This window comes from Ricinus communis, chromosome 9 (assembly GCF_019578655.1).
Source record: "Ricinus communis isolate WT05 ecotype wild-type chromosome 9, ASM1957865v1, whole genome shotgun sequence".
Taxonomy (NCBI): domain Eukaryota; kingdom Viridiplantae; phylum Streptophyta; class Magnoliopsida; order Malpighiales; family Euphorbiaceae; genus Ricinus; species Ricinus communis.
The window spans coordinates 17,629,715-17,657,541 of NC_063264.1; the positions used below are offsets into that span (position 1 = coordinate 17,629,715).

The 27,827-nt window shown below is 35.8% G+C and overlaps 1 protein-coding gene across 4 annotated transcripts; it reads left to right on the forward strand.

Moving 5' to 3' along the window:
- LOC8288367 (plant intracellular Ras-group-related LRR protein 6) lies at positions 1-27,588 on the forward strand. 4 transcript variants are annotated; one of them, XR_007217392.1, is made up of 21 exons: positions 8-162; positions 288-351; positions 467-603; positions 714-800; positions 1,344-1,419; positions 2,910-2,984; positions 3,112-3,181; positions 3,288-3,365; positions 19,459-19,519; positions 19,643-19,721; positions 20,127-20,217; positions 20,574-20,634; positions 20,721-20,788; positions 20,943-21,013; positions 22,500-22,637; positions 23,269-23,373; positions 24,596-24,720; positions 24,840-24,936; positions 24,993-25,068; positions 25,259-25,333; positions 25,808-25,868. XR_007217392.1 is itself a non-coding variant. In XM_048379449.1 (21 exons), exons 1-21 carry the CDS (start codon positions 98-100, stop codon positions 27,415-27,417), a joined length of 1,755 nt encoding a protein of 584 aa, XP_048235406.1. In that variant the 5' UTR covers positions 8-97; the 3' UTR covers positions 27,418-27,588. The 4 variants fall into 4 exon arrangements, 3 of the variants coding, with proteins under 3 accessions (XP_015580482.2, XP_048235406.1, XP_015580480.2); XM_048379449.1 differs by lacking the exon at positions 24,993-25,068 and adding an exon at positions 27,342-27,588 and having other exon boundaries at positions 25,808-25,863; XM_015724994.3 differs by lacking the exon at positions 24,993-25,068 and adding an exon at positions 26,427-26,682 and having other exon boundaries at positions 25,808-25,863.
- Positions 27,589-27,827: the final 239 nt, after the last annotated feature.

Genomic DNA, 27,827 nt, shown 5'->3' on the forward strand with positions numbered 1-27,827 from the left:
ATTGGTTATTTACCACAGACACTCTTGATATTCATTTTGATATACGCTTTGGTTTACAATGTGTTCCAATCCGCGAGTGGAGATCTGAAACAGAAAAATGGATCGGGTCCTGAAAGCTGCAAAAACTTCCGGTTCTCTTAATCTTTCGAATCGCTCTCTCAGGCAACTCCGTTTACCCTTCTTTTTTTTTCTTTAACCATTAATATATAAAAAAAATTGTATAAATGTAACTATAAAGATCTCAAATTAGGTTAAATTAAGTGTTTTAATTGATTTCGGATCTTCAGGGACGTGCCAGATGAGGTTTACAGAAGTTCAGATGCAGCTGGAGAGGGTGAGAAGTGGTGGGAGGTAATTCTCTAATTTAATTAAACTTGACTTTGATCAAAATAAATTAATGCTGCATTTAATTTGAGAATTTTTTTTTTTATGCTATCATTTGATTTCTTGTGGTTATTGCTGTTAGACTGTGGAGCTGCAAAAGTTAATACTGGCTCATAATAGCATAGAGTCATTGAAGGAAGACTTGAGACTTTTACCTCAACTTACTGTTTTGAATGTTAGTAACAACAAGCTTACTGCACTTCCTGCTGCTATTGGAGAGTATGTGTTTTTCAAATTTACATATATATGGCTATCTTTTCTATTTAGTTGTTATTTTATTCGATGCTTGATGGGGTATTTCTTTTTTTTTTTTTTTTTTTTTTGGACAGGCTTTCATTGCTTAAATCATTAGATGTGTCATTTAATATGATTCAAACAGTTCCTGATGAAATTGGATCAGCAACTTCTCTTGTCAAGTAAGCATCATTTCTGAGCTTTATCATTCGTTTTTCAAGACTCAAATCGGCATAGACGTCTGTAAGAGCCTGAGGTTTGATAATCATTAATTTGCTAATTGCATATCCCTGTTAATACAGAGTTGTATCAACAAGAGAACCAAAAAGAACAAGTAAATACCAAAAGAATTACTACGTAATTGAACTTTAGAAAGAAAATTGTTATCTGTTTCAGAAAATCTAACTCTAAGTGAGTTAATTAAGATGGAAGATGACAAGCATGAAACCCAAAATATGCATGAGATACAGGTAAAACATGTTTCCTAGCCACATTCAGACCATGTCCAGCTACTGAGACCGATAAAATGTGTGATTGTGATGAGATCTATAGGGAGTTACTTTATATTTGTGATTCATTTCTGTCACTTTGAAATTGCAGTTGCTGACCTTCTGTTAATTTATTCATGTGAAACTACCTATAGCTTCATACTTTGTTTGATATCATATGTAAAGTTTGGATTTATACTCTTTCTTGTGATTTTTAATTCTGTGTCTTCATTTTAGGTTTGATTGTTCAAGCAATCAGCTTAAGGAACTCCCGGGTTCAGTTGGAAGATGTTTAGATTTATCTGAATTGAAGGTATGCTTTCCTTGAATGACGATGAATATATAGGTACAGGCCGTGTGATTGGTAAAGCTGACAGAACCTTTCTATGTTATTAATTTGGAATGAGATTTGAATTTCTTGATGCTGATGGACTGATATGTTTGTAGCTCATATATCCATAGATTTAATGCATATAATAGGTGTAGAGTGCTGCTTAGTTTTTTATTTTTTATTTTTCCGCTTTGGCAATCACAAGTGAGGATGGTAACTAACAAATTAATATTACCAATACAGAAATAAATATGTTGGTTAGTAATCCTGCTAGCACTTTTAATATATACCAGTCGTCTTATTACACGATTGTTGCATTTACTTTAATTACAAATATTTCAAGTCCTAAAATTTAAATTGGACTTTTTAATAACAATTAAATAAAAGGTAATAATTGATAATATATCGTATAAGATGAGGAAGCTTTGTTATTTTATTCGTCAATATATTAATTACATTTATATAAACTAATATTTAAAATATAATTAATATACTGTTATTTATAATTGGAAATCAAAGTTTAGTTAGGAAAGTAACCTATTAGGTAAAATACTTTATAGAATTAGAATCATTATTTAATTGGGAAAAAAGATATTACTTAATGTATTAACTATATTATAATATTATTAACAGTGTTTTAAAAATCGGACCAAACCGGTCGGTTCAACTGGTTCAATTGGGCACCAATGGTCAGTCCAGTCCAATTTGGCTAAAAAACTTGATTTGCAGTTGAACCGGTTTGGACTGGATTGAATCCAGCAAAACCAGTCAAAATCAATTTATTATATATATTTGTAAAAAAAATATTAAAAAAATAAAGAAAAAAATGGATTATAACACCAAAAATTGAATTAAATTGTGTTTCAAATCATTAGAATTTGTATTTAGATAAAAAATAATAGTTTTTTTTACAATTTATATATTTTGTATTTATTATTTTATTATAGGATATAATTATATTAAAATACATGTACTTAAATCTATTATTTAATTATTTAATTTTTAGTGTTTGTACTTTATTAAATACTATTAAAAGTTGATAATCTACTATTAGTTTATTGTAATTATCATTTTAGAAAACTAACAAATAAAATATAATTAATTTTTATTAGACCGGTCTAACCGGCAGCCCGATCGGTCAAACCAGTTGAACCCTGACCGGTTCACTCTCTGGTACGGTTTTTAAAACACTGATTTTTAATATAATAATTCAAAAAAATATAAAAATTATGCAACAGTATTATGCCTATATGTCAAAAGTAAGTACACATGTTAAACAAAGTTTTTATATACATATAGATTTTTTTTTTTTTTTAAAGTGTCATGTTGGGGCTTGTCTGAAACATTATCTTCATGACTTATGACACTTAGATCTTCTTGGCATGAAATCAGAGTTCACACATTTATTTTTCTTGTTTCTAAATATTATATTTGATTTTCTTCTAAAACTTGCTTGTTTTGCTTTTCCCCAGGTATCAAACAACTTAATCACCAGCTTCCCTGAAGATCTAGCAAAATGTTTGAAACTGACAAAAGTGGATGTGGAGGTAACACAGATTGTCATATTTATTATTTCATGATAACTATTTAGCTTTTATTACATTTGTTTAGGGATCTAATATCTACTGAGATTGATGGTCTCCTATATTTTAATGTATCTTCTATGCATGGTAGGGAAACAAGTTACAAACCTTTTCTGAGAATTTGATGGCGTCATGGACTATGCTTACAGAACTTAATGCATGTAATTATTTGCAGTACTTGTGAGTTAGTTTTTTTTTTAAACAATATGCAGTTTTATATTTATATCTATAGAAAACTCAAATGTTTTTATTTTTCAACATTTGCAGCAAAGAACTTGCTGACTTGTATACCAGATAATGTTGGAAGCCTTTCACGACTCATTCGTCTTGACTTTCATCAAAACAGTGAGTAAATCTGAAGTTTTTAGGACAAGAAGAAATTTAATAGTTTCAGTTGTTCTATTTCTACACCCATTAATCTCTATTTATAGGGTTCACACATCTCTAAAAGGAAACAATCACTACTGCCTAATTTAACAGTAATATGCATGATTGGCTCCTACAATCAAGAGTCAATACTAATTAACTCCTAAAGTTAAGCCATAAAAACATGGCAACAACTATCAACACTCCCCTCAAGATGGTGTATGTATATCAGCCATACCCATCTTGCATACAAAAGAGTGAAACAATCCAGTACATAACCCCTTGGTAAATACATCAGCTAATTGATTTTTTGAATTTGTGTAGCTGATTCTGAGACTTTGATCTTCTAATGTTTCTTTGATGAAGAATCGATCAATCTCAACATGTTTTGTACGATCATGTTGTACTGGGTTATGAGCTATACTTATGGCTGCCTTATTATCACAATGTAACAACACACGCTCTTCTTCTAGAAGATGTAGATCTTGCATTAACTTCTTAAGCCATAACAGTTCACATACTCCTTGCGCCATTGCTCTGTATTCTGCTTCAGCACTTGACCTAGTCACTACACTTTGTTTCTTGCTTCTCCAAGTGACTAAATTTCCACCCACGAAGGAACAATAACCAGAAGTGGATCTTTTATCATTAGGAGAGCCCGCCCAATCAGCATCAGAATATGCTTCAATTTGTAAATGACCATTATTCACAGAAAGTATTCCTTTACCTGGACTTAGACCTGTTCATGGGTCGGGCCTGGGCGGGCTCGGGCTGGGCCTGACTTTTTTTTTATAAGCCCGAGCCCGCCCAAGCCCGAAAATTTTTTAATCTCTCTACCCAAGCCCGAGCCCGAAATTTTTTAAAAAGCCCGGCCCGACCAACTATTAAATCTGTAAATAGATCTGTTCATTGGCCGGGCCTGGGCGGGCTCGGGCCGGGCTTGGGTTTCTATATATTATTAATAACAACAAAACTATAAACAGAAATAATAACTAGCTAAGTGGTATAAGGCAATTAGTTATAAGCAGAAGGTCACAGGTTCGAGTGCTGAGTATGACATATTTTTCTAACTAAACTAGACATCGGGTCGGGCCGTGCTTGGGTTTCTATATAAATCCTAAGCCCGGCCTGAGGAGTACGGGCTTTTCGTGGGTTCGGGCCGGGCCGGGCTTATACACAAAAAATTTTGTCCAAGCCCGGCCCGAAGAGTACGGGCCTGGGCGGGTACCCAGGTCCATGAACAGGTCTACCTGGACTAGACTTGAGATACCTTAAAATTCGAAAAATAGCATCAAAATGTATAGTTCGGGGACTATGCATAAATTGGCTAACTATACTTACCACATAAGCAATGTTAAGCCGTGTATGAGAAAGATAAATCAATCTCCCAACCAGTCATTGATATAGATCAATGTCAACTAATTCTCCGACATTTTCTTTTAGCCTATGATTAGCTTCAATAGGAGTGTCAATAGGTTTACAGCCTAGCATTCCTGTTTCCTTTAGCAAATCAAGGACATATTTTCTTTGGGAGATGAATATACCCTTTTATGATCGAGCAACTTCTATCCCAAGAAAATATCGTAATTTACCCAGATCTTTGATCTCAAACTCCGTGGCTAAATACTTCTTCAGCCTGGTCATTTCTTCTTGATTATCACCTGTTATCACTATATCATCAACATATACAATGAGAATGGTAATCCTCCCTTGGAGATATTTGATGAACATAGTATGATCTGCATGGCTTTGTTTGTAACCAAAAGCAATGGTTGCTTTACTGAACCTATCAAACCAAGCTCGAGGGGACTGTTTCAAACCATATAAGGCTTTCTTTAATCTGTATACCTTTCCTTCAGTTTTTTGATTGGAAAAAGCTAGAGGAATTTCCAGATAGACTTCTTCTTCCAAGTTACCATGTAGGAAGGCATTTTTAACATCGAACTGCTGAAGATCCCATCCAAGATTTGCAGCACAAGATAAGAGCACTCTTACTGAATTCATCTTGGCAATAGGTGCAAATGTTTCTTGGTAGTCAATGTCATAGGTTTGGGTGAAACCTTTTGCCACAAGTCGCGCCTTTAACCTTTCAATGGAGCCATCTGCCCTATGCTTCACTGTGAATACCCATTTACATCCTACTGGTTTTTTTCTGAATGGCATGTCGACAACCTCCCATGTTCCATTCTTTACCAAGGCTTTCATTTCTTCCACCATAGCATCTTTCCATTTAGGATCACTAACAGCTTCCTCCCATCCCTGTGGTATAGAGATAGAATGCAGAAGACAAGAAGGCTCTATAGGAAGGAGACAAATCTTTATACGAAACAAAATTAGAGATAGAATGTTGAGTATAAGATCTAACTCCTTTCCTGACAGCTATTGGAAGATCAAGATCATTATCACATGAATTAAGAGATGGAAGTTCATTAGACAAGTTAGAAGGAGGAGATAGATTACCTGAATCCACAGGACTTGAGCCCGGGTTGGGTGATTGGCTATGAAGAGTAGTATTTTCCTTTTTCTTGCGTGAGCACCTTAATAGATTAGGTTTGTCAAATCTTTTCCTTGCTCGTTCAAGTATCTTTTCAGCATCAGTTTGAACATGATCTCCATCACAAGTATTATCATCACTTCCATGCTCCCTCTGACCATTATACATAGGCAACTCAACTATAGGTTGACCAAGAGGAATCACATCTTGTATATGATCATTCTCCCCTTGAAGAGGCGATGGTGGATAAAAGGCTTCTGACTCACGTAAGGTGACATCCATACTCACATACACCTTTCTAGACGAAGGGTGATAACATTTATATCCCTTTTGAGTAGGTGAATAGCCAATAAAAATACCTTTTAAGGCTCTAGGATCTAATTTTCCTCCATAGTTCTTATGCACAAAACAAACACATCCAAAAACCATTGGAGAAATAATGTGAGAGTTATTGCCCTGGATAAGTTCTATAGGACACTTAAAATTCAAGGTTCTTAATGGCATACGATTGATTAAATAAGCAGCTGTAAGAATCGCATCACCCCAATAAGCCTTAGGAACATGCATGGTGAACTTAAGAGCCCTAGCAACTTCTAAGAGATGCCTGTTCTTTCGTATAGATACTCCATTTTGAGCAGTAGTATTAACACAACTAGTTTGGTGAATAATCCCATGAGTGTCTAAATAGTGATGGAAGGTTTTCTCCATATACTCTGTGCTATTATCAATTTCGAAAATTTTTTACCTTAGTACTAAATTGTGTACTGATCATTCTATGGAAAGACTAAAAGCAAGAAAAAACTTCATTTTTGGCACGCATCAAATACACCCCTGTCATCCTACTGTGGCAATCAATAAATGTCAAACCATTTATACCCAGATAAAGAAACTATTGGGCTGGGGCCCCATACATCTAAATGAATCATCTCAAAAGCCACTAAACTTTTATTATTAGTTGAAGGATATGAAGTTCTAGTATGCTTAGTGACAAGGCTGTCGCGTGCCTATAAAAAATAACCTAACTAGACCTTTTAACTATGTAGTTGGGCAAGCAAGGGTCGAATCCCTAGAGACTGAAGTAGTAAAAACTAGCTAATCTTGACTTTAATTAATGCTAAGTAATTACCAAATCAACGATTAAGGATGAATTAATCTATAATGCAAATAATAATAATGAGAATAAATTCTAGGATAAAAAGCACCTAGAGTTAAGTATCCCCACTAGCACAATTTACGCAAAGATAAGTTTCTACCCCAAACTAATTAAATAAATGTTCATAAGGAAAGGTAAACCCTATAAAATACCATAGATCTCTCTCGAGTATAAATGGCTTCCCTAATATGCAATCAAAACCTACTCCCGTGGAATCATGCAAATTAAAAACATTAAACTCAATACCCTGACTTCCTAACAATCCATTCTACCTACTCCCGTGGAGAATTTCATGTCCTTAATTGAAATATTCAAATCCGTCAAAACCCAACTCCCGTTGTGATAAAGACAATGGAATCATAACAATACTAATTATCCCTAATCTAGTATTGGAATATGCACAATCAATTAAGCAAGAGCAATTAAATAATTAATTTAGGGAATTAAAGGAACAAATCATACATCATTCATGGCTAGGGTTCACTTAACCCTAGATTAGAAAACTACTCACTCATGATAGTTAAATAAACAAAATAGATTATAAAAGAAAATATAATTAATAACAGCTTAAAAAGGAAAAGGAAAATACTTGGATTGATAATTGAATAATGAGGTCTTTGATAAATCTTCAAAGCACAAAGAAAAGTAACATAAAATAGAGAAAGAAAACAAACTAAGGAGAAAAGAAGGAAGGGGGGCTCTCCTGTCAGGTTCTTTTCACCATCTATCTATATCATAGGATATCCAGGAGTTTGGCTAGATTTTCACCCTAAAAATTCGACTAGACAGGTGTCCAAACGCAGTTTTGCAGCTCCAGCCACGGGTAGGCCGCAGCATGGCATTGTAGGCCGCGAGCAGGGGGCAGAGTGGACTGTTTCTTTGCTTTATCATTGGCCTTGGAAAAGTCGCGGAGTAGCCACAGGATAGCTTCCCTTGCTCGTTTCACGATATAAGATTCTCCTAGGCATGAGTATCTCTTTGACATCTTGTTTGACCATGAACGACTCTACAAACATCCTCGCCAACACCTAGCAACTCGAGCCAATCCCTACAAAAACAAAATAAAACGAACCGGAGGAGAGAAATATCGAAAATAACGAATAATAGCTCTAAAAGATTAGAAATGCGAAGATAACATAAAGAACAACGTATATATATAGCATATAAAATGCGTATATTATTGCGTTATCAAATTTTCCCACATTTAACCTTTACTCATCCTCGAGGAAACAAAATAAAAATAAGAAAAACTATACTAATAAAGCAATAAAATCCTAACTCACTATCGTAGGAATCACGGTTGCACTTAGCATGTGCAACAAGCCCTTTAAACGCCTAGGTTCCCCTAGCGGACGAGTAAGGTCTCGTGAAGGTTTTCAAAATGGCATACCTACAAACCGGAATAATGAACATCCAAACCAATAAATTCAATCAAGTAACAATAATGAAAACTTAAAATCATTTTAAGAACTATGTTAAGGTCACAAATCAACGAACATGGAATGAAACAGGAAGTCGATAACACCCTTCAATGGCCAACTAATCTTACCGCTTCCTTCCCCTAACTCAGTCATATGCATGTAGCTTCTCACTTTAGTTCTATAAAAGAAAACAAATTGAGTCTCTCATGTGTTTAAAAAGGTAGCAGCATGATCACTCAACCTATTTCACGTCGACACTTTTATAGTCTTCCTCTTTAGCCTTGCCTTTCGTCTTTCTCAACTTTTTTTGGGATGGCACAAACACGGGGGTCATGAGTTTCTTGTACTAGGGTAGGCTTGTTTAAAATAGGGTAAGACAACGTTATTTGGGGATGTAGTGCTCAAATCCTAATAAAAGAAAATAAAATTTACTCCAACCAACACAACTATTTCCAAATGTTAGGTTCATTCTCCTCTTTTTTTTTTTTGGTATATCGGGAAACTATGTGCTTCTTTCCGAACTTTTTCACTTATTCTTCTCTTTTTTTTTTCTTTTCTTTTTTTTTTTTGTATATCGGGAAATTATGTGCTTCTTTCTAGAACTTTTCACTTTTTTTTTTTGAAAATAAACTAACACTTTATTTGAGTAACAAACTTTGTAACTTTTCTTTCATATCAGAATCTCCATATTAACATATAAAGCACACATTGTAGTAGCATATTCCGCAAAATCCAAACAAAACCTACAAAAGGGCTCTAAGGCATGTAATGTAGGGCGTCAAGAAATGGGATCGAAGCTCAATATGGTTCAACCTAGAGGGGAATGTAAAATAAAAAGAAAAAGGAGCGAATAATCCTAATCCTAAAATTTGAGGCTCTAACTACCTAAAGAAATCTTTAGTCATCCCCCTACATGCGTGTCACAAAATCTCAAATAGAACCAAGGCAATTCCAAGAATCGTACTACATAAGAGGAAAATATTTAATCACACGTGAAAAACAGAGACTGATTCAGATGTGTCAGTCTATATGGCTCAAATTCCTCACAAGTTACTCAAGATACATGCATTAGTCGAGTCAGGGCCCGGAAGATAATTCTAGCCACAACCCATTGCCAAGAAAGGATTTACATATCATTACCGAATTATTCAATCCAGTGTCAATCAACTCATGACAAGAACTATAGAAAAATATTTTTTCTTTTGAAATTACTTGCTTTATAAATTGGTTTGGAATGTTCAAATTTTTTTTTTCCATTTCTTTATTCTTTAGCAACACCAAAAAGAAAATAATACATACATTAATACCCTCCCCCACACTTAAATGTTGCAAAGTCCTCAGTGCAAAAGCAAAATATAAACATGAGTAAAAGGGAGGGGTACTCATAAAATCTCACTAAAGAGGAGGAGGGATCGAAAACCCTTGTGATTTCATCCAAGTATTTAGATTCTCCAGAGCGAATTTGGTTGAAGTCTAGTTGAATCGAGCATAAAAAATCCAGCAGATTGTTCACGACCAGGCTGCAATGATTATGGGTGCATCGCGTCCATCCCGTGGAGTAGACTGGTTGTCTCCTTTTTCAGGTGTGAGGTCATGGTCCGGCAGTGGCTCAAGATATCAGGTCGCGACCTTGCTGTGGAGTGGACTGCCTCGTGTCCTGTTTTATTTTGAGAGCTGCGGGTTACCTGTGGTTGAGAGTAGTCGGCCGCGAGGTGGTGGTGGACTAGACTACCTTCATTCTCCCGCTTCCCCCCTTTTTTTCTCTTTTTCTTTTGGCTAATTTGGTGAGGGCATGAGTACCTATTAAAAAAAATGAAATGAAAGAAATAAAACTAGAATAAGGCTTAAGCTAAAAGAAATTAAGTAAAAGAAATAAAAACACAACACACAAAACAAAGCAAAATAAAAGAAGACAAAAAGTCAAAGTTCTAAGTCCTAAGAAAATTAATTTTGTACCAAAATGCTTGCATAAAACGAAAAATTATTTTTATGATTTTATTTTTCTAATTTAATTTTTTTATTTATTTTATAAATGCAAAATGTAAGTAAATAAAGTAAAGTATGAGTAAAAAGAAAATTGAAAATAAAAATAAAAATTAGGAATGAGTTTGGGGTGCCTCCCAAGAGTGCTTGTTTATAAGGTCATAAGTTCGACCTCCTTCGCGATTCATTCCGATGAAGGGTCGGAAAGTGTGATATCCACACTCTCGTCAGTAAGGTCACCGACTCTGTAATGTTTCACTCTTTGACCATTCACTTTGAAAGTACCATTTTGTCTGTTCCAAAGCTCTATTGAACCATCCTGACCATCGAGAACAAAGTTTTCCAGGAAAGGGTTTTAATCTAGAGTTAAAAAGGAGAACTAAGTCGCCTTCCTTAAACTCTCTTCTCAAAATCCCTTTGTCATGCCATCTTTTAGTCTTCTCCTTGTACAACTTTGAACTTTCATAAGCATCAAGTCGAATCTCTTCTAGCTCATTAAGTTGCAGGAGTCTTTTCTCACCGGCCATTTGAAAGTCGAAATTTAGGCTCTTGATAGCCCAAAATGCACGATGCTCTAATTCAATAGGAAGATGACATGCTTTCCCATAGACTAGTCGATATGGAGTGGTGCCAATAGGGGTCTTAAATGTAGTCCTATAAGCCCATAGTGCATTGTCGAGTTTCACGGACCAATCTTTCCTTGAATTTGCAACCGTCTTCTCCAAGATGGTTTTGATCTCTCGGTTAGAAATCTCTACTTGACCACTACTTTGTGGGTGATATGAAAGCCCCACTCGATGATGTACTTCATACTTCTTAAGCATCGCCTCAAATTGATTCTCCAAGAAATGCTTGCCTCCATCACTAATCAACACTTGTGCTACACCAAATCGAGAAAAAATATTCTTTTTAAAGAACTTGCTTACCATGCGAGCATCATTGGTTGGAGTAGTTATGGCTTCGACCCACTTTGAGACATAATCCACAGCAACCAAGATATACCTATTCTCATGAGAAGCAGGGAACGGTCCCATGAAATCTATTCCCCACACATCGAACGATTCCACCTCGAGGATGTTATTAAGAGGGATTTCATTCCTCTTAGAGATGTTACCAGTTCGTTGACATCGATCACAAGACTTAACATGTTGATCAACATCCTTGAAAAGACTTAGCCAATAAAAACCACACTGAAGAATCTTTGCTGCAGTCTTATTAGTGCCAGCGTGTCCTCCACATGGCAAATCGTGACAATGTGAAATAAGGAATGGCACCTCACTTTTTGAAATACACCTTCTAATCATCCCATCAGCACAAGATTTGTAAAGAAAAGGGTCGTCCCAAAAATGTCTCCTCACATCTTTAAAGAATCTCTTCTTTTGTTGTAATGAATAGCCGTGAGGAATAGTACCACTGGCCAAGTAGTTTGCTATATCAACATACCATGTGATTTCCTTAATAGCTAGAGCTAGAAGTTGCTCATCAGGAAATGAATCATCGATGGGGCAATCCTCATCACCTTCACCATCAAGGACAAGTCAGGAGAGATGATCAGCAACAACATTTTCGCCTCCTTTCTTGTCCTTAATTTCCAAGTCAAATTCTTGTAACAACAAAATCCACTGAATCAAGTGAAGTTTAGCATCTTTCTTACTCATCAAATACCTCAATGCTGCGTGATCCGTGTGAACTATCACCTTCGATCCAACCAGATAGGACCGAAACTTCTCCATTGCATACACCACTGCCAACAATTCCTTCTCAGCTGTGGCATAGTTCATCTGGGCCGAATCAAGAGTTTTGCTCGTGTAGTGGATGGCATGGAGCTTGCCATCTTTCCTCTGGCCCAACGCTGCCCCAACTGCATAGTCCCTGGCATCGCACATGATTTCAAATGGAAGATTCCAGTCTGGCGATTGCATGACTGGAGCAGATATAAGAGCTTGCTTTAACCTGTCAAAAGCCTCAATACAAACATCAGTAAAAACAAAGGAAACATCCTTGCCTAAGAGCTTAGTTAGAGGTCAAGCAATTTTTGAAAAGTCCTTGATAAAACAGCGATAAAACCCCGCATGACCAAGAAACCTCCTTACTCCTTTTATAGAATTAGGCGGTGGTAAACGCTCAATGACCTCTATCTTAGCCCTGTCAACTTCGATGCCCCTATGAGAAGCAACATGACCCAAAACGACACCCTGTTGTACCATGAAATGGCATTTTTCCCAATTGAGAATTAGGTTGACTTCTTTACATCTATGGAGCACCCCTTCCGAATTATTAAGGCAAGCATCAAAAGATGTTCCATAGACTGAGAAGTCATCCATAAAAACTTCCATAGAATTCTCAATAAGACCTGAGAAAATTGCCATCATGCATCGTTGAAAAGTGGCAGGAGCATTACATATTCCAAATGTCATTCTTCGATAAGCGAAGGTGCCATAAGGGCAGGTAAAAGTAGTCTTTTCCTGATCGTCAGGATGAATAGGAATTTGGAAAAACCCTGAGTATCCATCTAGCCAACAGAAAAAGGAATGCTTTGCCAATCTTTCTAACATTTAATCAATAAACGGGAGAGGGAAGTGGTATTTTCAGGTGGCTTTATTTAATTTCCTATAATCAATGCACATTCGCCACCCTGTCACAGTTCTAGTGCGGATTTGTTCACCCTTGTCATTCTTGACAACGGTCATACCTCCCTTCTTTGGAACCACTTGTACAGGACTAACCCACTTATTATCTGAGATATGGTAGATTATCCCTACATCAAGCAATTTAAGAACCTCCCTTTTGACTACTTCCATCATATTTGGATTAAGCCTTCTTTGAGATTCTATAGAAGATGTATGGTCGTCCTCAAGATTGATCTTATGCATGTAGAAAGATGGGTTAATACCCACAAACAATTGCTCAGTTTGCATGTCATTGAGTTCGGCATTAACAATAACAGGGTATGTCTTATTAGGACCCATAAACACATATTTCAGGTTAAAGGGAAGGGGTGTTAATTCTACCTCAGGAGGCGTAGTACTCTCCTTAGACTCCCTTGGTTTTAACACTTCCTTGATAGGCTCATCAGCTTCTAGCACTTGTGTCTCCTCCAAGAGCCTCTTGTACTCCCTTGTTTCCCAAGCCTATTTATCTGCACTCCCTATTAAGATTGTCTACAATGAATCATCGAGTTGTAAATCCGTGGCCTTAGCTTCCACTACTTCATCTAGAGCATCCATGCTATAAATTGTTTCCTCCTTAGAAGGAAAACTCATAGAACTTGTGAGCGAATACTCCACCTTCTCATCACCCACTTCAAAGGTGATTTTCCCATTCTTTATGTCAATAGTGGCCCCAGCAGTGGCCAAGAAGGGTCTTCCTAGAATGACAGGGACTTGCTCATCTTCTTCCATTTACATAACCACAAAATCACAAAGGATGAAGAATTTCCCAACTCTAAGTGGCACATCCTTAAGAATACCCAAAGGAAATTTCACTGATCTGTCTACCAACTGTAGGGAGATGCTCGTGGGTTTTAATTCACCCATCTGAAAGTTTCTTGCAAATTGATAGGGGCATAAGACTGACACTTGCCCCTATATCACATAAAGCCTTCTTTATTTCGATGTCACCTAGCTTGACTGGAATGGAATAGCTCCCTGGATCTCCTAGCTTCTTTGGAAGCTTGTTTTGCAATAAAGCACTGCATTCAACTATTAGTGAGATTGTTGCATTCTCTTCGATTTTCCTCTTGTTAGAGAGCATGTCCTTTTGAAATTTTGCATAGGAGGGCATCTCTGAGATTGCATCCAAGAATGGGATGTTGATCTGCAACTTCTTTAGAATGTCCAAGAATTTCCCATAGTTCTTTTCTAGCTTTGCCTGTGCCAATCGTTGTGGGAAAGGTACAAGTGGCTTGTAAGGTTTAATGACAATGGGCTCCTTCTCTTCAATTTTCTTCTTTTCTATCATCTTCTCAGCTTCAACCATCTCTTCATCTACTGCAACTGCTTTCTTTTGAACTACCTTCGGTGGAAGGTCTTCTAGCTTTCTACCTTCGGTGGTTGCTCGGTGTTACTAGGAAAGTGACCCAGAACCTTTGAAGATTGACCTACTTGTTGAGCAAGTTGGCTTATCTGATTCTCCATGAGCTTGGTTTGAGCTTGAATCTGTTGAACTGTAGCAGTAAGAAGACTATTCTGTTTCAACTGCTCTTCCCAATACTTGTCTTGTTTAGCCTATGAGGCTGCAAAAGTTTCAACCAAAGCTTCTAGATTGGACTTGGGTTGTGGTTGTAGTGGGGGAGGCTGTTGATTGTAGTTTTGATGATTGAAGGGTGGTCTATTTTGAAAACCTGGAGGATGATTGAAGTTGTTGCGAGGTGGTGGTGGTAGTGGTGGGTTCAACTGATTTTGAGTGTTCTTGTAAGAGAATGCTGGGTTTTGTTTCCAACCTTCATTGTAAGTGTTGGAGTAGGGATCATAGGGTCTCCTTTGCTGGTTGTTGTTATAGAGAGCGTTAGCTTGCTCCATTAACATCTCAGCATATTGACACTCACTTGAAATGTGTCCATGTACTCCACATGTCTCACAAGATGCTACCATAGATGGCCCTGGTCGAAGTTGATCAACCTTAAGTGACAAAGCCTACACAGTACTAGTCAAGAGAGTCATTGCATCAACGTCATGTTTACCCCCTTTTTTTGCACTGTTTCTCTCACCTGAGTGAAAGTTATCATTAGCAGCCATCTTCTCAAGTAATGCCTTAGCCTCAGTAGGGACCTTTTCAACAAAATTACCACCCGACGCAGCGTCAATGTAAATCATATACTCATGTGTCAACCCATTATAGAATGTCTGAATCAATAGCCACTCTTGAATTCCATGATGAGGGCACTTTCTCTGCAGACGCTTGAACTCATACAATGACTCATCATCTAGTTGACGAAGAGTGCTCAACTCGGTCCTTGGCCTTGCAGTTTTCTCTTGACCCAAGAATTTGGCCAAAAATGCCTTTACTAGCTTGTCCCATGAATCAAAGTACCGATGCCTTCATCTTTTAGCTATTCCTTTGCCCTATCCCTCAGAGAAAAAGGAAAAAAGCGAAGTCTAATTGCATCATCACTTACATTATTAATCTTAAAAGTGTCACACTTCTCTAGAAAACTATCAATATGATTAACAGGACAATCATTGACTCCCCCTGAAAAGGAATCATTGGAGATGAACTTAATAAACTGAGGTTTCAGTTCGAAGTGTGTTGCAGTAATTACAGGTCTAAGAATGCTAGACATCGCACCGGTAGTTGCATCCGATACACCATACTCCCAAAGAGGTTTAGCAACCGGTGGTTCAGCCATTGTTTCCTTTGCTTGTTCTTATTCCTTCTCCTTTTACTTCCTTGCTTACGTACAATAGCCTCGATCTCAAGATCAATAGGGATTAAATCTCTTGAACCTGTTTGTCGAGTTTGCATGCAATAAGAAAGAAAACTAGAAACAAAAGATTAGGAGCACAAGGAATAATAGCCGAAGCACTTAAACCTAAAGCTTAGCAAAAATAAATCAAAATTAACTACTTTAATACCGTCAGTCCCCGGCAACGGCGCCAAAATTTGACAAGGTTGTCGCATGCCTATCAAAAATAACCTAACTAGACCTTCTAACTATGTAGTCGGGCAAGTAAGGGTCGAATCCCTAGAGACTGAAGTAGTAAAAACTAGCTAATCTTGACTTTAATTAATGCTAAGTAAGTTACCAAATCAACGACTAAAGATGAATTAATCTATAATGCAAATAATAATAATGAGAATAAATTCTAGGATAAAAAGCACCTAGATTTAAGTATCCCCACTAGCACAATTTATGCAAAGATAAGTTCCTACCCCAAACTAATTAAATAAATGTCCATAAGGAAAGGTGAACCCCATAAAATACCATAGATCTCTCCCGAGTATAAATGGCTTCCCTAATATGCAATCAAAACCTACTCCCGTGGAATCATGCAAATTAAAGACATTAAACTCAATACTCTGACTTCCTAACAATCCATTCTACCTACTCCCGTGGAGAATTTCATGTCCTTAATTGAAATATTCAAATCCGTCAAAACCCAATTCCCGTTGTGATAAAGACAATGGAATCATAATAATACTAATTATCCCTAATCTAGTTTTGGAATATGCACAATCAATTAAGCAAGAGCAATTAAATAATTAATTTGGGAAATTAAAGGAACAAATCATACATCAATCATGGCTAGGGTTCACTTAACCCTAGATTAGAAAACTACTCACTCATGATAGTTAAATAAACAAAATAGATTATAAAAGAAAAAATAATTAATAACAGCTTAAAAAGGAAAAGGAAAATACTTGGATTGATAATTGAATGATGAGGTCTTTGGTAAATCTTCAAAGCACAAAGAAAAGTAACATAAAATAGAGAAAGAAAACAAATTAAAGAGAAAAGAAGGAAGGGGGGCTCTCCTCTCAGGTTCTTTTCACCATCTATCTATATCATAGGATATCCAGGAGTTTGGCTAGGTTTTCACCTTAAAAATTCGACTAGATAGGTGTCCAAAACGCAGTTTTGCAAATCCAGCCACAGGCAGGCCGCGGCGTGGCATTGTAGGCCGTGAGCAGGGGGCGGAGTGGACTTTTTCTTTGCTTTATCGTTGGCCTTGGAAGCCAAGTCGCGGAGTGGCCACGGGATAGCTTCCCTTGCTCGTTTCGCGATATAAGATCCTCGTAGGCATGAGTATCTCTTTGACATCATGGTTGACCATGAACGACTCTACAAACATCCTCGCCAACACCTAGCAACTCCAGCCAATTCCTACAAAAACAAAACAAAATGAACCCGATGAGAGAAATATCGAAAATAACGAATAATAGCTCTAAAAGATTAGAAATGCGAAGATAACATGAAGAACAACGTATATATATAGCATATAAAATGCATATATTATTGCATTATCACTTAGCAAATTCACATGCATCACAAACTAAGGTCTTTAGATCACATTGCTTAAATAAATGAGGATGACACCTTTCTAAAATAGAAAATGAAGGGTGTCCTAAACGCCTATGCCATTGAATAATTTGATGAGGAGCTGATTCAGATTCACCTAGTAAAGCCTTAGGAATTGGTCCTTCATGTAACTGGTACAAGCCATTATGTACTCTACCATAGCCAATTGATTTCCCGGTGCTCAATTCCTGTATGACACAATGAGAAGGAAAAAATTCAATCTTACAGTTTAAATCTCTTGTAAGAGCACTAACAGATAACAAATTATATGAGAAACCAGGAATATGCAAGGCAAGTGGTAGGTTAATAGATGAAGTACAACTTATAGAACCTTTCCCGATGATGGGAGACAAGGACCTATCCGCAATACGAACTCTTTCATGACCTGAACAAGAATTGTAAGTGAAGAAATTTTTTCGAGAACTGATCATATGATCCGATGCTCCAGAATCTAAAATCCATGATTCACTAGGAGTATCGCAGGTATTAGTATGCCTAGCATGTAAGGCTAGATGTGGTATACCTGAATGTGCAAGGTAAGATAAAGGAGTGGAAGTAGTAGCTGCAGTGGAAGGGGATTCAAACTTAGCTATAAGAAGTTTAAGAGTTTTCAATTCTTCATTGGAAAGTCCACCAGAAGGCTTCGATTTCTCTTGGCAATTCAATGTCAAGAGTTTCGAAGACATGAGCTTGAGGCCGTGTACTACCAGATTTTTTTCCCACTCGACCACGTGGTAGGCGACCATGAAGTTTCCAGCATGTTTCTCTAGTTTGCCTTGGTTTGCCACAATAGTCGCACCTTCTACTGTCTTGTTCTACTTCCTTCAGAGAGTCAATTCTAGTTGAATCAGGTTTCATGGATGATGATTCAGCCATCATAACTGACCTTTCAGTTGAAATAGTTGGCAGCATAGCATTTCGTCGGCTCTCTTCTTGCTGCACATGGCTATATGCTTGTCGCAAGGAGGGAAAAGGGTCACGTCCAAGTACTTGAACTCTGATCTGATCATACACATCATTTAATCCTGCCAAGAAGTCATACACACGTTCCTTTTCCATTATTTTATGGAACTTTGTTGCATCAGTTGTACAAGACACTTGTAAATCCTGATAATAGTCAAGTTCTTGCCACAAGCCATTAAGTTCAGAAAAATACTAGGCAATAGTCAGCTTACCTTGTTTGGTTTCATGAACTTTTTTCCGCAATTCATATACCTGGGCATCATTACCTGACTGGGAATAAGTTTGGGCAGCTGCATCCCAAATTTTCTGAGCTGTATCAAGAAGTAAATAGCCTCGAGCAATCTGTGGTTGCATTGAATTGAGCAACCATGACATGATGAGAGTGTTTTTGAGTCCCATTTGCTACATACAGGATCTGTTCCATCAGGTCTTCTTTTGTCATTATTGATATAACTTTGCAATCCCCTAGCCTGAATAAATAGGAAGCATGATCGCGACCAAGCAAGATAATTCATTCCATCTAGTTTGACTGGACTGATTTGGAGAGAAGGGTTGTCATTCATAGTGGTTATCATGTTTCTACCACCATGCTCAGTAGGATTAGAAGATCCTTCCTTCTTTTCGTCAGACATGTCTAAAATACTGTTGGAATAAAAATTTGATTTGGTAGAAATATGCAGAGAGGCTGATTCTAGGGTTAGCAATATGAGAGAGTCACCCTAAAGGGATCAAGCTCTGACACCATGAAGTTTTTAGGACAAGAAGAAATTTAATAGTTTCTGTTGTTCTATTTCTACACCCATTAATCTCTATTTATAGGGTTTCACACATCTCTAAAAAGAAAGAATCACTACTGCCAAACTTACAGTAATATGCATAATTGGCTCTTACAATCAAGAGTCAATACTAATTAACTCCTAAAATTAAGCCCTAAAAACATGGGAACAACTGTCAACAAAATCAATCTAGGATTCCCATTCAGAGTATTTTCATTATTTTCTCTAATCTCCTATTGTGTTGCCCGTATTTGATTGTTGCAGAAATTTCATCAATACCACCATCAATAAAAGGCTGCTGTTCTCTTTTGGAATTTTACATGGGGTGATATTCTCATCCATTTTAGAGAATGCATTTGAATTATTAGGGGTATTTGGAGAATGCAGATTTTCTCTTAAATTGTTCCGCTTTGATAATCATCTGGCATTTTCGACCTTACATTTTCAGGAACAATTTACTGTCTACTTTACCTGCAGAGATTGGGGAAGTTTCTCGCTTAGCAACTCTAGATCTTCACTCAAATCAGGTCTAATTTCTATTCTAATTTATTAAGTACCTCCTTGCTAGATCTGGTTGTTGATACAGGTTAGAGTACATTAGTACAATGCTCTATTTGTTATGATCACTTTGGTTCAGCTTTATATGGCAGGAAGTGACATCCCTTCAGATTTAATAGCTTTCTAGCAGTTTATGGTACCTCTATTTAGTATTTTACATTTCAAAGCAATTGCTACAAGAATTTAGTTGAACCAGTCAATTAGAAGTGCTCAATTGGCAAAATATTTGTTCTTTTCCTTTCTGATCAATTGATTTCTGCAGAAACCTTTCTGACTCATGGCTACTTGCAGAGATCAATTAGATCAAATAAAAATATCGTGCAAACAGATATTATTCACAGTTCTAATTTGTACTAATTACTTTACACATACAGTTGAAGGAGTTTCCTGTCGAGGGATGCAAATTACATCTTTCAGTCCTGGATCTTTCAAATAATTCTTTGAGTGGATTGCCCTTAGAGATTGGTAAGGTTAGCAAATATTTTTGTTGATACTATAAAATTAATCTGGTATACTTGTGTCTATGTTCATCGATGGAATATGATGGTCTAAGAAGGGAAAAAAGCACACAAATTTAGCTCTCATTGTTTTCTGTTGCATTGTTTGTTACTTGAAAATTGTACTTCTTCGAATATGCTTATGTTATGTTATGCTGTGAGGATGCAAATTTTACCTAGATCATCTATTGGTCCAACTGTCTTCCTTTATCAGGAATTTCTTTATTCAACTTTGCTTTTATTTTTTATGCATAGGAAGGAATTTAAAGTTGTTAATTATTAACGTCATATTTAAACAATGCAACAAATATATTACTTGTGCAGGCAGGATGACAACTTTGCGAAAACTGTTGCTTACGGGCAATCCATTGCGAACTATACGAAGGTGTGGGGCATGGAATTGGCCTGTAGTGAATGTTCTATTATTGATGATACAAGTCTGTTACATGATACTTCTTTCTCCTCTTTCAGTTCATTGGTTTCTGGACCCACCCCTGCTTTACTGAGGTATCTTCGAAGTAGACTTTCTGAAGGTGAAGGTAAGATTTTTTCTTCACTTTTTCTTAAACCCATTGGCCATACATAATCAACAATTCATTTTTATGTTCATTACCTTCTCCATAGCGTTTTTTCCCTCCCTTGTATTCTTGTTGAGAATTAAACATTTGGCCTCATTGCCAAATGGTCATGTAGATTCTGAAGCTAATACTCCACCAAAAAAGGATGTTATTGCCATGGCATCGCGATTATCTATCAGTACAAAGGTAGCCATCATTTTAGTTTCAAGTTAACCTTTTCTTGCATATTGGTTGTCCCCACTAGCTTTCTTTTGAAAAAAAGTTATTTTGTTAGTTAAAGGAAATGTGAGAGACATAATTTTTATATGTTATCCATTTGAATTTGGATCTGGGTTATGTACTTGCAAATTCTTAAATGATAGTTGGTATGAGCTGTAGTTCTGAGGATTACAAATAGGTTCAACTTAGTTATGGCAGTGAAATTAAATATAATCATTTTGAAACCTATTGAATCCTTTAGCCCAACCTCAGTCATTTTTTTCACCTAATATGATTATGCAACGAGAAGCATGCAGTGAGAGGTCTTTGCTAGAGAGATATCCAATATATAAATGTGAGGAACAAGTTTTGGTAACTTGTTATCTTAAGATTATGCTGTTTCGGAAAATTGTTGAAACACCTTACTTAAGCATTGACAGTCATTAAATTTTCTTCAATCATATGAAAATTTTGGACTTTACATTCCAAATGTGAATTGTTGAAATAATGCTAAATTTGCATTGCGCAATGGGATAACCTTGTCTTTCCTTTAAATCTCAAATCCTACGTTTTAATGGATTTCAACCTCATATCATCAGGCTTGATGACAAGAAATGTTATCTGCTAAGCTGGCAACTCCCTAAAAATCTTGACATGCTACCATGTTGTCTATGCTTATTATTCCAAAATTATTGATTTGTTGTAGGGTTGCCAATAAGCCGAGCCGCTTATGAGCTACTCGAAGCTTGACTAGATAAAAGCTCGCTTGAGTTTGTTTAACAAGGCTCATTTAATAAACAAGCTGAGCTCAAGCTAGGAAAGCTCAGCTCCGTAAGCCGTAAGTCGGCTTGTTTATAAATTCATGAAATAGTTTGTAAATTAAATTTTGATATTTGAATATATAATTTATGTGTTTGCTTATAGTAGTTATAAAAATACCTCTTAAACTTATTTACTAGAATAAAATTATGAATTTTAAGATGTCTAATTCTGTAATAAATATTACTTTTTTAATGGATCAATGAATAATTTAATTTTTAATTCATAGTCATTAAGCTCGTTCCGGCACGTGAGACATGAAAATTTATTTGACTCACCTTGAAAATAAATGATTTAAGCCCAAGTTATCCAAAGCTCAGCTCGGCTCGGCTCAACTTGGTTATAACTCTAATTTGCAGCAATCCTAGGAGACAGCTTAACATTGTGTTTGGCATTACCAACCTCAACATTTATTTCATTTTATTTTTTGTGTTTTGAAAATTGCTCTTGCTAAAAACAAGTAAATTGATACTTCTCTCAAAAGCAGATTTGAGAAAAACTGTTTATAAAAAAAATAAAAATTGAAATCAAAAATTCTAGACCTGCTTTTTCAACACCGAACAGCAATTCCAAACACACCCTAAATCTTCCTTATGCATGATCTGTCCATCTATGTATTTGACTTCTTTACACCAATTATTATTTGGAATTTCAGGAACTGTTTCTGGTAGGGCTGGGCTTGAGTGCTGTTCCATCAGAAGTATGGGAATCAGGTGAAATTGTAAAAGTTGATCTCTCTAAGAATTCCATCCAGGAACTGCCAGTTGAACTTTCCTCATGTGTTTCTCTCCAGGTAAAATTTCTCTGATTTCTTTCTCGTACTAGGGTTTCAGGTGAAAAAATCTATTTGTTATTATTTTCTTTTATTTTTTAATATTAAAATTTATTTTGTCACCAGAATGTCAAAATCCTAGTGAGTCCCTTTTTGTGTTTGTTATTTCATTTTCTGAAACTTCATAATGATGTATTAATAACAAATGTAATTACAGAAACTGGTCTTTTGATTCTACACAGATACATGCATTCCGTGGTTGAAGGATCAGTCAACAAGCACCTAATACTATTTAATCATTTGAAAGCTAATCTTTTTGATCCTGACATAAAATCAATAGCTATTTTTCTTTAATGTTGGGCGTACATCTTTCATATGCTTTGAGGTGGGTGATTTTGTCACAAATCTGGTCATTGACCATTAACTTGGGATCTATGATTGTTGACTAACAAGTTGATTTAATAATGTAGCTAATAAAGTTTCTGCAATTAATTTGTTTCATTTCATTTCTACTTGGATAATCAGATTAGTGTTCAAATTTTTATCATTTGATAACTTTCTGAGGGTCGACAAGATCTGGGAGTGTCATATACTGATAAGCATGCCTGTATGAGCTTTCAATGATCAAATTTTTATTAACTCAAATCTGCAGACCTTGATTTTATCCAAGAACAAGATCCAAGAGTGGCCTGGGGCAATTCTGAAATCACTTTCTAACCTTTCATGTTTGAAGCTGGACAATAATCCACTCAGACAGGTAACGAGACCTGATGTATGTTTCTTCATTGTTAGGAAATAAGCTAATTGAGAAAGACGAAATACACTGGTGGGGTGGGGTTGTTATAATTGTTTTTTTTTTTTAAAGGGTGGCTTGATTTTCAATCCACATAAATGTTTGACAAGAAAAATAACATAGTTGTCTTTAGCATAAAAGACTATTATTTCTACTATTAAAATATCCAAACTTCCTTTAGATGTTACATAGTATAACAAATTGTACTGTAGAAAAATAGCTAACCATATTATTTATGCTTTTTCTAGGCTCTATCTATGATAAAAAAACTTGATTTTCTCCACTCTTGATATTATTAATTGATAGGAAACAATTAGTGAAGTTTCTGAATCAAGGTTTCACTTTGCTACTTTGAGAGGGAGAGATATAAGAGGACAAGGTTTTATTATGAGGTCCAAGAGCCTAGCTTAAACAGGGAAAAGAAAACCACTTCAATTCCAATGCACAATAGTGTAGTTTAGACTAAATATTCATACAAGGTCAACCATGAGGTTTTTATTCTAATGCAGTAAAAATGAAGTGCGAAAAGTAAATCTTATCAGTTAGAGTTTCAAAAACGACTTTCCATCTCTGCTGTACTTAATATAGGGGCCTTGTTTGCATGTTGGGATATATAGATAATATCAGATAGAGTTTGTCTCTAAGAACAATAATTTGTCACCAAATTTATTCAATGAGAAAGTTAAAATAGGATATTAGTCTGTTCTGGATACTAAAGATATTTATTGACCTAGCTCAAGTGGCAAGAGCAAATGCTCTTGGGGGATGGAGGTTTTGAGTTCAAGTCTCCACCTCTATACTATGTGAGATTTCGCCTTTATGGCGAGTGTAAGGGGATGGCTATCATCCCCTGTTATGTAGCTCACGGCCTATCGGGCCTCCCATGGATCTAAAAAAAGGAAAAGATGTTTGCTGACTGCTTAGGTCTTCGGTCTCCTTCTTCTTTCCCTTCCCCTTACTCCTTTTGCACCTTTTTGGCTTTTCAATATTTGCATTAATCCAAGCCTTTTGTATATTTTAAAAGGATGCTGTGCCTGCTTTCATTAGTATGATCTTGCTGCCTTATTTGCTTGATCTATATACTTCACCTGATTGATTTCGAGTTCCTTTTGTGTTTCTCTGTTATGTGTGTTCTCATAAATTGTCTTTGGAGTTGGACTTCCAATTTATTCTACTTGACTTGTAGATTCCATTGGATGGATTTCAAGCAGTATCAATGCTTCAGATCTTGGATCTAAGTGGTAATCCAGCTTCAGTGTGTGAGCTTCCACCTTTTTCCAAGTTGCCTCATTTGCAGGAGCTATATCTAAGGTCAGTCAACTGGAAATTGTGACTGAACATGCAGACACATTTCTTATATATTTAGGTCATATTATGCTTCTACACTTTCTGCTTATCATTTCTGTTTGTCTTATCTATTAACATGACAGACATGTTCAACTGCATGAAGTACCATCAGATATATTGAGCCTACTACAACTTCGAATTCTTGACTTGAGCCGAAATTCTCTGCAATCAATTCCAGAGGTATTATGTTAATGAAAAAGAGTACTCAACATAAGAAACTGACACTTCTTGATTAGGAACTTGTTACGCTCAGCGGGACTTGCCGTGACTTTTTGTTGATAGATAAACAAGAGATTGGAAAAGATTGATCTAGTATGTCAATGTTTTAGTGTATCTTAATTTTGTTTCTAGTCAGTTTTAAGATCTTAATCATTTTGTTCAGTCTTGAAATAAATGCTACCCTTTCTTTTTCTTTGGAAAGTGTTCCTCTTTTCCTTTCTTTTTGGCTTTTGATGCTTTACCTGCCTGCAAGTTCTTGACTGTTTGCAAGTATTCCCTGCAGGGTTTCAAAAGTCTTACCTCTCTCACTGAGCTTGATCTGTCTGACAACAGTATTGCAGCACTTCCACCAGAGCTGGTTAGAATACCCAGTCCTTTCGATATTTTTCAGTTATAAAATTTCTTATCTGAAGTTTAAATGCTCCCCCCTCAACCGGAAAGAAAACAGGAGTAAAGAGAGGGTGTGCTCTACATTTTTGAAGCCACTGTTTTGCAGAATAATGTTTAATCTACAATATTTTTCTGATAGGTTTTTGTATTCTGAATGAACACCTGTTCTAGTTGTGAAAGTCTACCCATGGAAAATACATTGACACACTAGAAAGAATAGAAATGAATTATGATTTGAAAAGGGACAGTTTCTATTACAGCTGCCCGCTTATATTGCTATGAACAATAGACAAATGCATGATTTATTTTCCTCAAATCTTTTGTCATGAAAGCCTCTATCTATGTCCTTTCGTTTCCTTCTTTTTTTCTTTACTTTAGAACTTGCATAGTAGCAATAAATGTTGTTAAGCTAACAATATTGATTCCGTGTCTTTTTTGTCAGGGTTTTCTTGAACCAAGCCTACAGGCATTGAGACTTGATGGAAATCCACTGAGAAGGTATAATTTCCTTCATTTACTATGTTGGGCTACAGCTTAATGTTAATTAAGTTGATTTGTAGGCAGTTTTTATGAATGGAGTCCATTTAATGTTTTTCAAAATGATAAAAGATTTCAAACCTTACACATTTCTTCAATTTAATCCAGTCCTTTTAATTTTGCCAAGTTTGTTATAGTCTATGTTATTGGTGACCATTTTAGCCAATTTAGGTTGGAGAATGAAAATGTAGGCTAGTAAATATAAATTGTAAATTTCTTTATATTTTCTTTCAAAACATACTGATGTTAACTCTTTTCTAGTAATTGGTAAACAATACTATTAGTGTTTTTAGAAAGAATAATGTACTTTAAAATATCTCTTTTATTGTCAACATTCAACTAAAAAGAGTGGAAGCCATTTTCTTTTCTACTTAGAGTTATAAAGGATTTACATGCGCATTCTGATGCCTTCTTAGTAAATCGGTCGACATTGTGGTTAATGATAGAGGTTGCATTTGAATTAATTAAGTGAAATGGAAAAACTTAGATATAAAAGATTTGGAATTTTCTGGTTTTATCATTAGCTGTTTAATGTTCGGTGGCTTGGAGATTTTCAACTTTCAAATACGAAAGAGGCTCTGCCGCTTGAACTCTTCCAAGCTAAAATCAAGGGAAGATTTCTTACGATAATACAAAAGAGAGATTTTGCTGGATTGTAAATTTCTATTTGTGCAAGGATTGTTTACTGATTCCAAAGAGAATCAAAGAGACTTGTTTAAATTTCATATCGTCCATGTAGTTTCTACAGAATTTATAAATAGAAGCAACCATTCTATGTACTATCCAATAAGAGAGGAATTTAAGGCCTTTCGAAATAGTCTTTTGTATGGGTTTGTTAGGTGGAGATTCATCTCCAATATCAAGAAGGAGATAGGGTCGAATCAACTATATATTCTATGGTTCTTAAGGGACCCTTCTCTTGAAATCCAAATATAGAAGAAAATTAAGTTTTAAAGAAACTATATTTCTCTCAAAATATCCTAAAATCTATCCCATAGTAGTAATCTCTATCATTGTTTTTATTGATCAGCAAGTGATATCTTTGATATTACACATGTTTGCATGTTTGATTTTGAGTTGTTTTTAGGGCAAATTATATGCATTTCATATTTCTATCCATAAAAAACTTCTACGAAGTCTTGAATGGCATCCATGAGAACTCACTGTTTTATTCAAGTAAGATCAAGGAAACTGGCTGGAGAAAACAGAATAGCAAGTCATGTTGCATGTTTTAATTGACACTTGCTGGATTGAGAACTATAATATTTTTCTGCAGAAAGAGGAGAATCTAATAGCATGTTAAACGAAATGAAAGTGCTATCCTTCTTCTCTTCTTCTTCTTCTTCAACATATATATATATATATATATATATATATATATATATATCAGAATTTTAAGTTATCATCCTGATCATGATTTTATATTTTTTCTACAACAGCATCCGAAGGACAATTTTGGATAGAGGAACAAAAGCTGTTCTGAAATATTTAAAGGACAAAATTCCAGAGCAGTAACCTGTGCGTCTCTCTCATTCTCCTGCTTTTATTTCATCTGGAAGCTTGATATGAAATTCCCTGCGTGTGTAATTTGTAACAGTTTGTAACACATATTTATTTCTTTAATACGTTTCCTCATGTGTAATTCCATCAAATTTTAACTTGTTTAATTTTGAACTGTGTTGTTTACTCTTCGAGCTTCTATTGAAGTATAAAACATTAATCCCAAAACCTCTCCACTCCAGATAAATTTTTTTTTTTTTTTAACTGGAAATTCAAATTCAAGACTTCTCAAGTCATAAGTTTAATCATGCACCAGTCTGATAAGTTTAATCATCCACCGCATGTTGAAGATCTTTGGATATCGCCCATGCCCTTCAGAGTTACTGATTTATTATAGTTCATCAAGGGGTTTAAGGGGTACAAGA